The sequence below is a fragment of the Aythya ferina genome (genome assembly GCF_964211825.1).
Source record: "Aythya ferina genome assembly, chromosome: 1".
Classification (NCBI taxonomy): Eukaryota; Metazoa; Chordata; class Aves; order Anseriformes; family Anatidae; genus Aythya; species Aythya ferina.
The window spans coordinates 19,410,698-19,427,054 of NC_140296.1; the positions used below are offsets into that span (position 1 = coordinate 19,410,698).

General features: G+C 39.9%; 1 protein-coding gene across 3 annotated transcripts in view; it reads right to left on the reverse strand.

Moving 5' to 3' along the window:
- The window catches only part of MICU2 (mitochondrial calcium uptake 2), a 151,186-nt gene that overhangs the window by 27,897 nt on the left and 106,932 nt on the right, over nt 1-16,357 (reverse strand). For all 3 annotated transcript variants that reach the window (XM_084503706.1, XM_084503708.1, XM_084503707.1), the window contains 4 exons: nt 11,491-11,522; nt 11,296-11,371; nt 6,427-6,474; nt 2,330-2,412 (listed from right to left, as the gene is read on the reverse strand). In XM_084503706.1, coding sequence (XP_084359832.1) covers nt 2,330-2,412; nt 6,427-6,474; nt 11,296-11,371; nt 11,491-11,522 — 239 coding nt within the window. The remainder of the gene's footprint in view (nt 1-2,329; nt 2,413-6,426; nt 6,475-11,295; nt 11,372-11,490; nt 11,523-16,357) is intronic.

The window sequence follows — 16,357 nt, forward strand, 5'->3', positions numbered from 1 at the left end:
CCTTATTTGATAGGGATTTTTGGACCTCTGATAGCCTTATCCTTGATGGAAGGTCTCAGGTGAAGGTGCCTGGGTTATTATGTGCACTAGTGTCAGACTCCACTTCAAGGGATGCATATATCTGGAAATCCCTCTTGCCAAGTCTCATATGAATGCCTTGGCCAGTATCCTACAGTCCTTGCAAGGATGCAGATAATAAGGGTCTGGGAAACAACTTTGTGCACTCTGGCAGGGTTGGCACTAAGGTCTGTGAAAACCCAGTATTTACCAAATCTGCTTCATTCTGGAACTGCAGGGCAAAGCAGAAAATCCTTGTAAATGCCCACCTCAAAACACAAACTGTGGTTCTGGGCCCTAATACTGGAATAAGGTGCAATGTCTCTTGCATTTTGACTTTTACCACTGAAACATGGATGAAGAAGAAATTAAAAATAGACTGGCCTGAACACAAAGAGATAGAGAGGAGAGAGGAGTCTGTCCCCTTCCCTAAACTCCTCCTTGAAAAGAGGAAAATGTGTACAGAAGTGGAAAGGCTGTAGAGGAAAAGAGAACCCCCTCTCTTTCAAAGCACGGAATTGCATTCAAGATCTCCGCTCCTGAACATTCACTTGATATTAGGAAAGAGCAGTGAATCCACTGGGAAATCCTGCATCTCATATTCCTTCAGTGACTGATCCCCACAGCTCTGAACAGCTTATCTATCTCCATCACGTGTTTCAAGCATTAAGGACTTAGGCTTAGAGTCTGCTTGTTGCCTTTCTCCCTTTCCGGAATGATTCACATGATACATCTTGTGCTTGGTTATTCATTAACACATTAGAGTTGAGATATACACAATTCAAAGCATGATTGACATTTTACAAACAAAAATACAAAATTCTTACCTAAGTTTCCTAGAATTATTGTCAAATAATCTGTGGAAATTGCCGGTATTTTCATTGGTACTGCTCTGTTAACTTTCTCTATGCTGAACACTCTCCACTTTTCCCTTTATTTTTATTAAGCAGATTTTCTAGACATTTTTTTCTGAGAGTATGAATTACGGAAGGAATTATATTTTCAAGTGCCAGCACTTTCAAATGTTCACAGGAAACAGAGATGATGTTTCATTGTACAAAAATACAGGAACAAAATACAGAAGTCTGTAATTTGTCCACCACTTGCCATTATTTATTGTATTTTTTATCAATATAACTATTATTTAAAGTGACAGGTTAACTGATTAAAGTACGTTTCCTCAGTGTTTTCCTGCAGCTACTCTAGGATTCTTCAAAGGAAAAAGGAGATTAACAACCAGTAGACTATCAAAAGGAGTTTTAAATTCAATAGTCAGAATTTTACCACTAAGACAGGAAAAGCAGACACTAATTGTACCATGTTACAGTTTGACTAGCAAACTATATGGAGTCTATCTCAGCAATCTTATATTAACTGTTTTTACACAAATTTGTGATTCTGTGAATTAACAACACACCATTTTTCTCTCTGTGAAAACTGCACCCAGAAGCTCTGGTGGAACACCAGAAGTGAAGTCCCACCTGCAGAATTGCCACCATACTTGCACGAGGTTTCACCCTGAAGACTGAAAGCTTCCAGTCTTCACACTGAGATTACAGTGCGGAGTGAAAACATGTCTTATACTGTGCCTTTCCTAGACTGTTCAAAGAAGAACACAGTCTAGTCTTCTGACAAAAAGTGTAAGAAATAACATAGCTTGTTCTGCTGGAAAGAGAAAAGTATTTCTGCCAATCAAAATCAAGTTGGTTGGATTTCCATAAGGCCAGTTGCCTTAAAGTTAAGGACAGGTTGCCTTAAAACCAGTACTTGCTTTTGGGAGAACTATCACTGCCTTTGCCAGTTTGCTTAGTTCTTGCACAATGCTCTGGCATTGCTTCTGTCTAATCCTGTATGCTGCCCAACCCTATACGCTACCCCTACACGACTGAGCCAAACTGGGCCCAGCAGCAAGCTCAGGCACCAGACCACTGGCTGCATCCTTGTTCACCAACTCCGTGACATGCTCCTGGCTTGGGCTAGTTATTTAAATTAGCTTCCAGGATTAAGGGATGTAGAATAACTCGTGCCTCCCCAGTAAGAAAGGTTTAGATACAAGCTAAAGGTAATATTCAAAGCGGATTCATGTATGATAAGCATTTCTACAGCAATGCTTTGCTATGTACTCCTTTCATATAAAGTATTTTAGTAAACGTGTGATCACAGATTAGATAAAAAAATAGGCTTAAAAATTTTAATGCATCTTCATTTAGCAAATATAACCTATGCAAATACTTAAATGCTTTAAAACCAATATGCACATACATATACATACCTTAAAGAATTCTTTCTTTTCAACTTGCTCATTGCCATCTGTATCCAACATTTTAAAAGCGATCTTAAATCCAGTCTGGGGTTCTGCAACAAAGTGTGAAAGAACTTTATGGTGTACACACACACACGCATTTACACTAGTACATAAATATTTAATCTAAAAGGAATATTGCCTGCAGATTCCATTTGCCACAGCCATGCATGTACTTCATATTTCCAGTCAACCATATGTACCTCCTTCAATATAAGCAAACATTCCAAAAATAATTTTTACTACCATTTCAAGGGATTATTAATGCAATGGCAAAGCAACAAATGGCAGCAATGCCTAAATACTGCCACAAATGTCCATTTGATCCAGACAACTGTGAGTATGTTGTACGTCCTACTGTTGTGGTCTATCACATATATTCTCTATACATTTTGGCTCAGTTCTGAAGTCCAGCTCTGCCCTCTTTATTAAAGCTACTTCTTAGCTGACATGACTGGAAAGTGACTTGAGAAACCAATAATAATTCCCAAATTGTGTGACAGATCTAATGTATTTCTCCAGTACTTCTTCCCTGTGATACTCTATGTCACTATTTTCTGTCTGCACTAGTCTAGAAAATGGACTGATCTTGGAGGTGCTCCAAGTTCTCCCAGCTCCCGCTCCCATTGTGGTAGCCACAGGCCTGTTTTTCCTTCTCTTCTCCATCCTCCCTAAACAATGTGCTCAAATGTTACTGAGAAGTAATAAACTGCTATTTCAGGCCTTTTTTTTTCTGACAAAAGCATGTTTTGTATGCCTCCCATCAAGCTGAATTTTTCGGGAATTTTATAAAACTTTACCCTGCATTTCCTTCATCGCGTGGATGTTTCTTTTCAGTGCAAACACTTAATGAGTTCTGCGTTTTGCAGGCACTATAACAACACTGTGTTTTCTGAACTCCTTCCCACAATTTCCTGATCTTACTTTGCTTACACGAGGTGACCTTGCTCATTAGCAAGCCCACACAGGAGCAGTGTGCTGCTGAAATGTATTTACAGCTCACTGAAGTAGCCAGCTCTTATCCCAGCAATTTCTGGAGCAGGTGAATTAATTCCACAACACAGTCATGACAGGCATTAAAGCAAAAGCCATGGAGTTATCTTCTGCAGCATATATTCATGCTTCCAAGAGTAACGTTGGACTCATGAGGGCAGTGAAGCAGTATCTCTACAAACACTAATGCCTCCAGAGATTTTATTTTATTTTGGAAGTACATTCTTCCAGTTCCATCCTGCAAAGCTTCATGTCTTGCTTCTTTTTAGAGTCTTTCTGAAAAGGCAAAAAGTTAAAGAAATACCCTGTTCTTTTTAAGTGATAGCAAGATGGTTAAACAAAGAACTATTTTTACATTTTAGAAATAACTACATCTTCAGCAGCCAATTAACGGTCTCTGTGAAGCAACCTTGTGATGTAAGGATAGTTTATAAATACCATTGCAATCTGCATAGCAGAGCCCTTCCCCAGCAACTGGGTCACAATAATCAAAACTGGCTTCCTTTCCATGGAAATGCCTCACTCTAAATTTGTGTTACTAGCACAAAAGCAAGAGGAGTCTATCCTATAACATATTTAGAGAATAAAAGTAATTGATGTATTTAATAGTAATTCATACCATCTGTGTTGCAATTTTCAGATAAGAAAGCTGTTACTGAAAATATAGGACCTAAAGCTGCTTATACTGTTCAGAGATGACATACTTATCTGATATGATGTAACCCCAAAGGTATGCATTCGTAAAATAAGCATAGTTCAAAGACTACTTCAGATATATTTGTATTTAATTAGAATCAGGCAAAATTCCAAAATCTGAGCCCATGAGTTTCATCTTAGCTGTGAGTGCAGGTTATACTTAGGTGCTTCCCCTGCAACCATTCCTGCTTTGACCAAACTGTCAGCTTCAGTGACTGGCTAATTGAAGCAAAGCTTTTAGCCGTGGTGACAGTTTCAGTTCCTAGGCTCGTTCGGCAGGCAGAGCTTTTACCAAAAATTCCATTAACCAATTGCTGAAAATGAAATTCAATACAGCACTGAAAGAAAAAAGACAATAATACAAGGCACAGAGAAAAGAGAACGAAGATCACAGTTGGCAAATAAAGCCTTTGTCTCCCACTAAACTACATTTGGAGGTCCAGTGTTGTTACAAGTAATGCTTTTATATATGATGGGCAGCATGGGCTGGCCAGCAACATACTGTAGCCAGGACTCTGCTGACCATTTTTTGGTTTCCCTATTGCTCTGTTGCAGATTCAGAAGTCATTTTAAGTATGAATATCTGCTTTAAGAAATCTTGCATTAATTCTCACTAGCAAAAGTGGGATAGGTTGTGTAGCTGGGGGCTGAATAACGTGGCATGCTTGTTAGGCAAAGATGGAGACACCAACACTTGTTGACATTTGCTTTCACACTGCTCAGTAGGTTAGGCCTCTGTGAAACCAAAGCAGCAACATTTGCACTTCATTTTCATTCTTTATTGAAACGTGCCTTTATTTTTGCAGTTCAATATATTCCTATATAAACTCTGTGAAAAATAGTGTTTGATTATTTGGAGAAGTGGCACAACTTGCTCTGGTACTGCTTCAATTTTCTAATTGTTTCAGGCACTAAATCAGCATGAAGTTACTTTCAGCTACCACAGAAGTTTGACGAAATAGAAACTGCGGCACCTATTTCTGCAAATTTAATCAAAGCATTCTTCTTAAGTTACAAAGTGGTTGTCTTTAAAAAAAAAAAACAACTTTTTTTTTGGTTTGTTTTGCAACAAGTACTTTTAAAATTAGCTTTATTTGTCAAGACCCTACTATTACTTCTGATTAAAAAACAACACTTGAACACATGGCATAACTCACACTCAAGTCACATGCAGCACTGAACAGTCAGTACTGGTTAAGCCTTGAGGCCATTGAAGCTATGAGGCTCAAGCACTGCTAGTCTATGGGTCTTGTTGCCTAATGCTTGTTGTATGCATTGCATCTCAAATCTTGGTATTTTCCAGCTTCACTTGCACTTCACCAGAACAGCACAGAAAGGTAGCAAGCACAGAAGAGAGTAAGTATGGGCGAAGAGAACTAGAAAATCGAAAATCAGTTCCACACACAAGCAACAAAATGCCTGTTGTTTTCAGATAAAGCGAGTTTGCTTCCACTGAAAGCTTTTTTTTTTTTTTTTTTTTTTTTTTTTTTTTTTTGTTTTTGTTTTTGTTTTTGTTTTTGTTTCATTCTCTGTTATGTAGCTGGATGAAGCTGTCTGAAAGAACAAGCCACACAATCAGGTCTGACTTCTACTGAAGCTGCCCAAACCTTTCTTCTCTACACACATGACAAGACATGAGTTTCACATCTCTTAGCCAAAACAAGAGATGGGAGACCCTGACTAATGAAGATACCGAGCAAAAAAGTTTTAAAAAAAGTTGTCTGTGAGAGTAAAAGGAAGGAGGTAAAGGAGGGGGAAGAAATACATATAAAATCCATGAAGAAAATAAAGTCAACAGGAACAGAAACATGAAAAAAAGAAGAATTAAAGTGTCAAACAAAGGGACACTCTAGAAATCTGCTGTTTATGTATATCATCTGTACCTGAGCATATAAATACAAGGCAACAACCTTTCAGACACTGCAACAGCTTTTTACACCACTGTATGAGCTATAATGCTTACATCTCATTGTGCAAAATGACTGAAATTGCTATCCAGGAGACAAATTATTTATCTTCCCTCACTGTTCTTCTTTCCCCTCTTTATGTGGTCCTGTATTCAACACTTCCCCTTATTCAATAATTCTTGAAGGACTTTCCTGATCCTACGGTGAGGGTTTATCAAGATTTTTGACACAATGCCATGGACCAATTTGGACACTATGGAACTAAGCTGCAATCAACTAAAGTTATATCCACTTATATTAATGCCTTATCACACTATACACAATTGTTCTTTAAGTCCTGTAGAAAATTAGAAGAGATTATAAGAGGTATACTGTAGAAAATTAGAAGAGAAAAAATATCAGAAGCTGTTCCTGGAAAGGTGTTAGCAGCTGAGTATATATGAATATGTATTTTAAATATGTAATACTTACTCGTTAGGATGGTCAGCAAAAACAGGTACTCCGCATAAGATATCAACCCTGAAAAGGAATAGTTAAAAATGACTTGCACAACATATATATATATACTTATAACAAGAATTGAAAGATCAAATCTCATAAATACAAAAACTGTAGTTTAACATCATATTAAATAGGTTATTAAAGTAAGCCACATTATTATCTAATAAAGTTTTTACTTCTGTTTTTAGTGCTCTGAAGGTAAAATTCCCTATCCAGAGACTCATCAATGCTCACGTCTAATCGGGAGAGCAAGGTTTATTTGGTATTAATAAAAGGCCTGCACTAAATCTCTGGATTCTCACTGAAAACATTCAATGTTTATATAAAAGGGAAATAAATTAAATGTGCTTTGTCACATTTAGTACCTGGGAGGAGAACTACTCCAACATTACCCTGACGGATCAAAGTACTCCATCCCTTGGCAGCCTCGGCCGGGCGGAGAACAGCTTCCCTCTAATTCTCAGGGGGAACATGGCAACACGCAAAGCTGCCAAGCTGCTAGATTGCACCGATAGTACGGCTGGGCTGCGTGCCAAGAGGAGGCTTCATTTTTTTTTTTTTTTTTAAATAGGAACATGTCCTTTCTACAAGGTGAAAGTATTTTCCCCCCTTTTGAAGGAAAATTCCAGTGTTTTCCTTTGAAATACCGCCTTAGACGAAAAGCCTGAGCAAACACAAAGATGTGATAGAGTCAAAATAGAGCGTACGAGCTAAAGATAGAGAGTGCAGAACGAGGATGGTTAAACAACAGAATCTGAACCATCTGCCCTGCAACAATGCTTGAAGAAAAAAATGTAAAGGTTTTTTTTTTTTTTGTAAAACACTTTTCAAAATAACTGAGCTACTTTTAACTTGTGAGCTAAACATTGTATAATGCTGAAGCTGCTGAAAATAATGAAGTTCAGACATGCCTATCTGCGTAAAGATAAACAATATTTTGTAATTTATATACAGCTAATTGATAGTTAAAGAATCCATTTAAGCTTCACTGATAGACAATTAACTTCTGATAAATTGTTACACAGAGCCAACAACATTTGTGTTAGGCCTCAGACAGTGACTTAACACTTAAAGTTTTAACTTCCAGAGTTTAGAAATACTAAGATGCTAACCACAACAGTCTGAAAGATTTAGTTTTGCTGACAGTTTTCAGAGTTAATGCATTGTCAATAGACTAGTATGGTCATTGCAAGGTCATCAATTAATTGCTTTGCTGTAAAACTTGCAATCATTTTTCTAGGCAAAGTGTCCAGGCTTTCTACAAACTCAAAACCAAACAATCAGAAAAAGAGCTCCTACCCTCTTCTTTATCCTACACATCCAAGTATAAGATGAGACTAAAAATGGATAGAAGCAAATAGGGGAGGGGAAAAAATCAAGCAAACAGTGGGATGGAGAGTGATCAAGATTCCTACTCCCTAATTTTGTTTTGTATGTGTCACAGTAAAAGAATATTTAAAGGAAGAATATAAAGGAAGAAAAGGCAGAAACTTTTCAAGTTGATACAGAAAATATTTCTCAGTCATGGACAGCAGTGCAATAAGCACAGAGGTCCCTGCATGAGAATGTAATAAGCAAGTAAAGATCACTGGCCAAGTAGAAGTGGGAGTCTGCCTCTCAGATGTCTCGAGATGTGCTGTATGGGGACAATTTTTGGAAGACCCAGAAGGTGAAAACAAGGAGCTTCCACTTGATAGAGCAATGGAGAGCCCAGTGTTGGGATATACAAGAAGAGATGACACACTCAAAGGAGTGATCTAAGAAAAACATCTTCATCAATTCATTTGAAAGGACATTAACATGGTAGATTATGTTTATTAAAGATGGAGGAAAAAAGTTAGTAATAACTGATACATTATGCTGAGTGCTTGAAGGTTTTTAGCTATATGTGCAGACAGGGAACAGCATAACTTCTAAAATTCTGCAGAAAGAATGTGCAAAATTTATACAGAGATGGTAGGATATAAAGAAAAGACCATTTTAAAGAAAACACCCTGCTTATTGGCTCAAGGGAGAAGCCTGATGGCACGCTTCTTTGCACTCTGATTACAGAGGGCTGGAAGGAGAGCCTTGCAAGAAATGGCAGGGGTGAGATAGACTCTGCATCATATTATCCTAAACTAATTGAGAAGTCACTAGAGTGAAATAGGTAAAAAGGTAAAGGTAATAAAAATAAGTAAAAAATGTCTTTATTGTTCCTTAAAACCTGTCTTGGTGCCTTAAAGTAAATCCATAGCATGTTTGGCATTTTCTGGCAGAATGATTATACCAATATTGCTTGAGATATGATTTCTTTTTAACCTGTGGACTGGTTTCCATAAAAATTCTTCTTATTATTCTGTTGTTCTTTTACTACCCGTAGTGAGTGGCTGATTTATCTTAAACATAAAGTAAATTAGTTTGGCAATTTTCTTTTTGTTGTGCAGCAATTATTATAAAGTTACTCAAATTTTACACTTAAAAGACACAATGGATCAACTTCCAAAAAAAAGCACAGAAAATTATATTCATGTCCCAGCAAAATTTAAAAGATAAAAGATTCACATTCTGTTGAATGACTCAGCACACTTGCAGCCAAGTTCTTGCACTTAGCATTGGCAAAATATTGTAATTTCCTAACATTAAATTACTTTACTCCCCTATGCCTCCCTGGAAATCTCTCCCCTCAAACTTTATATCAAATGCTAACAGTACAATATTCTTATTGCTGAATAAATCATAAATATATCACAAAATATGACATGAATTTTAAAATTGCCCACTAGAAGGCAGAATTCCCTAGCTTTATGTTTTACAAACTGGACTGATGACAGCTTTCCCTCTGCTTGGTATTTAAATAACAATTTGATGGTAGTTAAAATAATCTCAGTTAAATCATGGAACAGGTGTAGATTCATTATTTTGGTACTTGTAAAAGCAGTATTTAATATATAAATATTTATAGCTTTTTAAATGTAGTAATAATGTGTGCGAAGACAAAAGTGTCAACGTTATTAAAGGGGCATCATGACCAAAAACTTTAAAAACTCCATGTTGCACCAGGGGAGATTTAGGTTAAAATTAGGAGACATTTCTTCTCAGAAAGAGCAGTCAGGCACTGGGACGGGTTGCCCAGGGAGGTGGTGGAGTCACCGTCCCTGGGGGTGTTCAAGGAAAGGTTGGACTTGGTGCTTGGGGACATGGGTTAGTGGGTGACAGTGGTGGTAGGGAGATGGCTGGACCGGATGATCTCGGTGGTCTTTTCCAACCTTAACAGCTCTGTGATTCTGTGCAATGTCAAGACATAGGGATGATTGCACTGCATGTTCCTGCATCATCTCAAACTCCTGCCAAACCTTGGACGGACAGACTATAGGGACCCAAAGTCCTATAGAAGAGAAGATCAGTGGTCCAGGATGGAAAAGATGCCTGCCTAAGCATATCAGCAGCTCCATTTTCTGCCAAGCAGTCAGCTGTGGGTATTGCAACAACAGGAGGCTGGGTCGCTTTGCTACATTTTCATTTTCTGTTGGTGGATTCCTGGTTTTCCCAGGCAGAATGTGCTGGGGATCTGTGGTGTCAACAACTTCAAAGAGAAAAGCTTTACAAAATCAGTGATAGTGAAAGAATATCCGAGAATTGAAGAGCGGGAATCCTTTGAACGCTGTCCTGGGAAAGCAGATTGCTATTAATAATTTGCAAAGACAGGGAGTGAATGTTCAGCTGGAAACAGCCTTCCCTAGGATTGGAAAAAAATTGTTCCATTTGTTCCGAGAGATTACAGGGCTGCTGAGTTATGGCCACGGAGAGGATGCCTGAAGCCTCTGCATGACACTGACAGAAAGACTGAGCTTGTGGCAAGCAAGGCACCCAGCTGAAGAACTCTCCACACCTGCACAAGGATGCAAGAAATCAACCCCGCTGAGACCAAAGGGCAGGTGAAAGGCTGCAGGCTGAGCCTGAGGGCTGCTCTCCTGGCACAAGCTGGCCATGGGTCTGCTGTGCCTGCAGGGAGCGTGGCTGGTGCCTGCCAAGGAGCAGGGGAAGGGCAGCTTTCTCTTCCAGAGACATCCACGGGGTAAGGGATGCAGGCTGACCTCTCCGATACACAAAGTTTCTGAATAGGCACTGTCAGTCTTTCTCATTAGTTTGGGAATTTCAGTCTTTGTTACCGATGAAATGGTTAATTACTCATTTATTTGGTTTCCTTGATCCTCTTGTTTGTTTTTCGCCCCTTCAATTAATTTTTGCTAATGAGATGTTTATTTGATGTCCTTTAATTCCCTGTTGTTACACAAACAATATCCCAGCTCTCAGAGTTTTCTCTTTCAATTTCTCTCTTTTTTTTTTTTTTTGCTTTTATAGCCAGCTATAAGGTCAAAGTGCTGAGTGAGAAGAAACCCAAACATGTTGGTTCTGTGGAAGGCCACTGAGATCCCAAAGAGAGAGAAATAAATTCCACCACCCTTGGAACCACAGAGGCCACTTTACATAATCAGATACAAATTTTCTTTCTATTATTTCTTTCCATGCATTTAAGTTATATAATGAAACAACAGTTTATTAACAGGTCTTAAAAGTCCACTTTGCACCAAAGTCATCCTTTTAGCACCTTTCTCTTTTCTAAGTAGGTTTTGTGATTTCTTCCATGTGTCCTGCATGCACCTCAGAAGGCTTTCAGTTCCCAGCCTTGTCTCTTTGCCCTTTCGTGTGTAACTGAGACTTGCCAAAGATGCAGCTGCTGGCTAGATGGGGATGAAGTCAAATCCATGAAACAGTCTTTAAAACTACATTCAATTTATACTATACGATGAGATAAAAAACAAGATGTATTCTTCAGGATCAAAAGTGCCTTGTTACCTTTATCACCAAGCTCTCTGAAAAAGGTCGGTCCTGGTTTGGCTTTTGTAACATACAGCAGTGCAGCATCCACCTCCTTGAAAGACACAAACAAGAAAATAATAAAAAAAAAACGGTTTTGAAAGAGAAGTCTATTTAGTTAACTAGCAGAAAGAATTCAAGTTCTTTTGAAGACGAAAGGAACATTTTGCTTACCTTTTTTGTCAGTTTCTTGGCTGAGGCTTTACCTATAATAAAAAAAAAAATCATCGTTCAATAACAAACTCTGACATTAAACTTTGATCAGGTTCTGTGGCATTTCTTCAGATTTTTATGGGAAAATGCTAACTAATTTGAAACAGAATATTTTGCAGCAGGCAGTTTGTTTCTAATTCCCACAACGATCCAGAAAGGACAGCATTTAAAAATAATCTGAGCAGTCTGTTCAAACGTTTTTCAACCTTGACGAAACCCCAAACCACCTTGGTATCTGTGACTAACACACGGGTGTGATTTCGCGTTCTGCGGGCTACCAGCGCGGTCACACAGTAAGGTTATACAGTGAGAAACAACTGGATTATTTACAAAGGGATTTGCAGGCACACATAATGCAGTCTGAGTACTCAAAAACTAAGAAAACACAGGGGAAAAAAAAAAAAGAAGAAAAAAAGAAAGAATTGATATTTCTGTGAAGCAGAAGTAAATTGACCAACTCTTCCTCCTGAAACAGCACCGGGTGAAACCGTACAGGCTCGTAGTGTTTATCAGTAGGTTCAGGTGTGTACATTCAAACGGGGAGGTCACTGTGCAGTACAAAGCTGTACTCCTGTACTCCTGGCTGCAGATCTGTGATGTGTTTTATCAGTGGGACTTCTCAGCTGGCTCGGAAACCCTGCAGCCACGGACCGGCAGGCGCTGCGCTCCGTCACTTCTCCGGCCACCCGCCCTATCACACCGCCCTGTCTCCTCAGCATTTCTCCTCAAACAGAGCTTGAAGCCCCGTGTCCTTCACTCGTGCCCCTCTCATGGCTCCTTTCCTTCACCTCCAGCTCTCCTGGACTCCAGCCAGCCTCTCTCTCCTCCTCACTGATGCAGTGCAAACACAGGCAGAGCTCCTTGCATCTGCTCTCAGGACTGATGCCGCCGGGTACAGCCACCGTGCTCGGGCTCCAGGGCTGCTTCACGGGCATCTCTCATCCACAGGGCCCCCAGCACAGCGCTGCTGGTTGGGAATGGGATGCGACAGGGGCAGCCTGGTGGGCAGCAGTCAACAACCTTCTGCCAAGTGCTTTCGCATAGCTTAGCCAAAACGAGATGCGTTCTCACCAAAACTGCACATTTCTGTAACGGTGGCAAAAGACGTGCCCGGCTGCAGGGGGACCCCACTGGCACCTTTTGGCTTCCAACCTAGGGAGCTGCTGGAACACCTCAGCCAGCACCAGTCTGCTTTTCAGCATGGGCAAGCCAGTGCCTTGGTCTCTGCTCCCTGAGCTGGCAGTAACATTTTTGCTGAAAAATTCCTCCCCCCAGCCCCCAAATCAGCCTAAGGCAAGCACCTGGCACATAACGTTTCAACCCAAATGTTTGAGTTTGACAAAAGTTATAAGCAACTAAAATTAGGGTTTTATAAGTGGAGTGTTGAGTGACCCCAGCAACAGGTGCTGCCAGCACCACCTGTCACTGTGTATGAATACATTTTTGTGCAGCCCGTGTACATGTATTTGCACACGCACATATATAAAGCCATGTGCACAGATACCTTCTAGGCCAAAGGAAACACAAAATCCACTGCTCTGCCTTGTTTGAGATAAAAGAAGACTACCAACAGTTTGGGAGAGCAAGTAAAAATCCCTATACGCAGCAGGGCTGAGTCCTGAGCAGTGTAACACCACTGTAGAGCATCTTAATGAATGGCTGTTTAGCAAGTACTGTGATTCAGATCTCAGCCTTGAAATGTTGCCTCCTCTGTATGCCGCATTTCAACGAGGAATTAAATCACACTGTGGCAGCCCTTTCATCTCGGGAGAACCCACCAGGCAAGACGCCTTCTAAGAGGGAATGAGTCAGGCTGCGTGTCCACGAACAACACGCTCTGACAGGAAGAAAGGGAAAACCACCCTGCAATGATTTTCACCGAAAATGCTCCTTGTATTTGTTTTGAAGCCAGCCACGCACCCTTACTTGGTTTGCAGCAGCTCTGCTCCTTCCATTCTCCTGGTGGCCCAAGGAGCACCAGCTCCAGGAGGACGACCACCACTGCAGTACTGTAGCAGGCGGTAGCTGTTTGCCAGCTTCCAGGAGGATGACGAAGGAGACGAGCTGAACTCTGCAGGCTGGAACGGCAAAGGCATGGATAATTGATGCAAGAAAGCGCTGGGAGCTGCAGCTTAGACACTAGTTGGCCAAGTTCGTGAGGACTGGTTAAGTTTGTGCTTCTCTTCACCGTGCTGAGTAACACCTCAGTTACTCAGTTTTAGGGGATTTTAGTGACAATAACACTAACTTGATAAAAATTACAAAAGGAGAGGATAATCTGTTGTAGATATGCAGATCTTCTTTTCTCTAGCCAGCAGAGTCACAAATGCAATTACTGAGAGCTCATGCACAGACCTGTGGCTGCTGTCAACACCTCCCCTCTTGCATTCAGCTACGGCCACCCTCCAGGGGAAGGTTAAGATCTTAACATGCCAACCAACCTGTTTCAGAGGTGAAAAGATGGTAACAGCAACGGTACAGAGGTGCTCATGCTACCACTGACTGGGGAATACTGACTGGGGAATCTTGGCACAAGGGAGAGGACCAACAGAGGAGACGAAGCCTTTGCTGAGTGGCAGAGGAGAAGGAGGAGGAGAAGGAGGAGAAAGAAGAAGTGGAGGATGATGATGATGATGATGATGAAGAAGAGGAGGAGGAGGATGGGCTTCAAAATAAAAAGTTCTTATAAAGTAGGGGAATGAAAATAGCATTCAGATGTCAGTAAGCATGTGTGCTGGCACACCAGCATTTTTTTTTTTTTAAAGAAACACCCAACAACCCACACCTGACATTTGGGGCACTAGTGTTATTTTTCATATTGAAGTTTGTGTAAAGTATTAGAACACAATCTTATAATAATAATAGAATGTAAACTGTAGAATTAATTTCCTCCAGTAACTACTTGCATATTTTCTAAGAATTAAGTCCAGTTATTGGTAGTGTCACCACATAAAATCATCTGAGAAGGTTCAAATCTCAGCTTTCACTTGGAAATGTTACCTACTTTTATTGAGCCACTTGTAATATTCCTTGAATACTAATTCTACTCTTGGTGCTTATTCTTTCAATTTCTTGACTCACACATCACACATGCAGCCCTCTGATGAACAACATAATTTAAGCCCTTATTCCCTAATTCTTCTTTGCAAGAAATACACTGCAAATGTAGGAACAGTTTTCTTAACCAGTTCAGACACTAAAAAAATGCCTCTTCCTCTTTATCAGCTAGATCTCAGTGCTGCTACTCCTGACAAATGGCCACAAATATACAAGGCTCTAAGTCTTTCTCTGAGGAATACAGGCAAGGATATTATTTGTAGGAACAATTTAACGTAATAAGTAAAAGAACCACATGATGCACTTTTCTATAGTTTTATTCTTTTACCTTTATATATTTTTGCTAATAGGAAAATTAATGACATATGAGAAAACTTTATTATAGTAGAAACAGTCTTACTTTGATATCAGAAAAAGAAACTTGAAATTTTTATTGTTTTGAACAGGAATGAATGGGAAGAAAGACTTTTTTTTTTTTTTCTTTTTTCTTTCCTGTATGTCTGCCAAGACTGTGATGGAATTCTGGCTTGAGGTACACTGAGCATTTTCAAGGGTCTCTACCTATTTTACAGATGCCATCATTTGGCTTTCACTATCTACAGTGGATCCATGGAACAACCACGAGGTACTGACACACCTTGCATAGACAAAAAAAGCCATTCTAGCTTTTTAAGCTGAATGAATGCTGAGTCTACCTGCAAGCAGACAAATTCTGTGCTGTTAGCCAAGAAAGTTAGCTGACAACTGTAATTAAGAAAACACTGCCAAAAGCAGCTACTTCAGCTTTAATTTGCCCTCGGCAAGCCTGAGTATTTTGTCACATACATTCCTTACAATAGAAGGGTTTCCATCAGCTATCAATTTTTTACACTGAGATGTAGAATGAGCCCGACATCAATGTTAGGATTAGCGTTAGGAAGGGGATGAATTAAACAAGTACCCACTTGCACTCTGTAACAGCCATTTACACCCGCACGGCTCAGGAAGGGCTCAGATCTGACAAAAGATGTGCAGAGCCAAAGAATGAACAAAATCACTAAGATCCACAATTACAACAACAACAACCAAATGCCAAAGCAAAAGCAGAAAAATTACTATCATCAATGATAGCAGAGAAAGTAGAATTTTACATGTCTCAGTATTGCTCTATTTTGCTAATATGGAAATCATCATTAATTTTAAAAGAAATCTTCCTCCACAGACTTAACCTCAAATTGGAACAGGACAAAATAGGGATCTTTCCTTAAGGGAACAACAGGTTCCTGTCCCTCTTATCAGCAATGTCACTGAGAAGGTTTGCCCACGATCTCTCTTCAGCTCTACTTTAGATAGACACAGTGATAACCAAGTAAAAAAAAAATGTCCTCACAGCTTTTAAATTTTAGATAGCAATCATTGCTATCCTTGCTGAAGTTTGACAAGTTCAAAGTCATACTAGGGACCTAAGAAATTACTTGTTTTTCCCAGATAAAGTAAGACGACGACAGTGTTCTGTGTGTCACAATTTAATAAAACTTTCGTTCTGCAAAATGATGGATGAAATGGACCTTTTAGATAGGATGGGAATTCAGCAGAGTTTTAATCTGCAGGCTCTGAGGATCAGGGCCTTAATCAGAAATGCTGTGTGCAACGCATGCTGCGGCCTTTGCAGAAGAGCCCATCCTGCAGCCTTGCCTGCCATTGGGAACAAGGCTTTGTTTTGTTCCCTTTTAGCCCACTGCCAACTTCCACACAAACCAAACTCTGCAAGTTCAACCCCTGGACCCCAGTG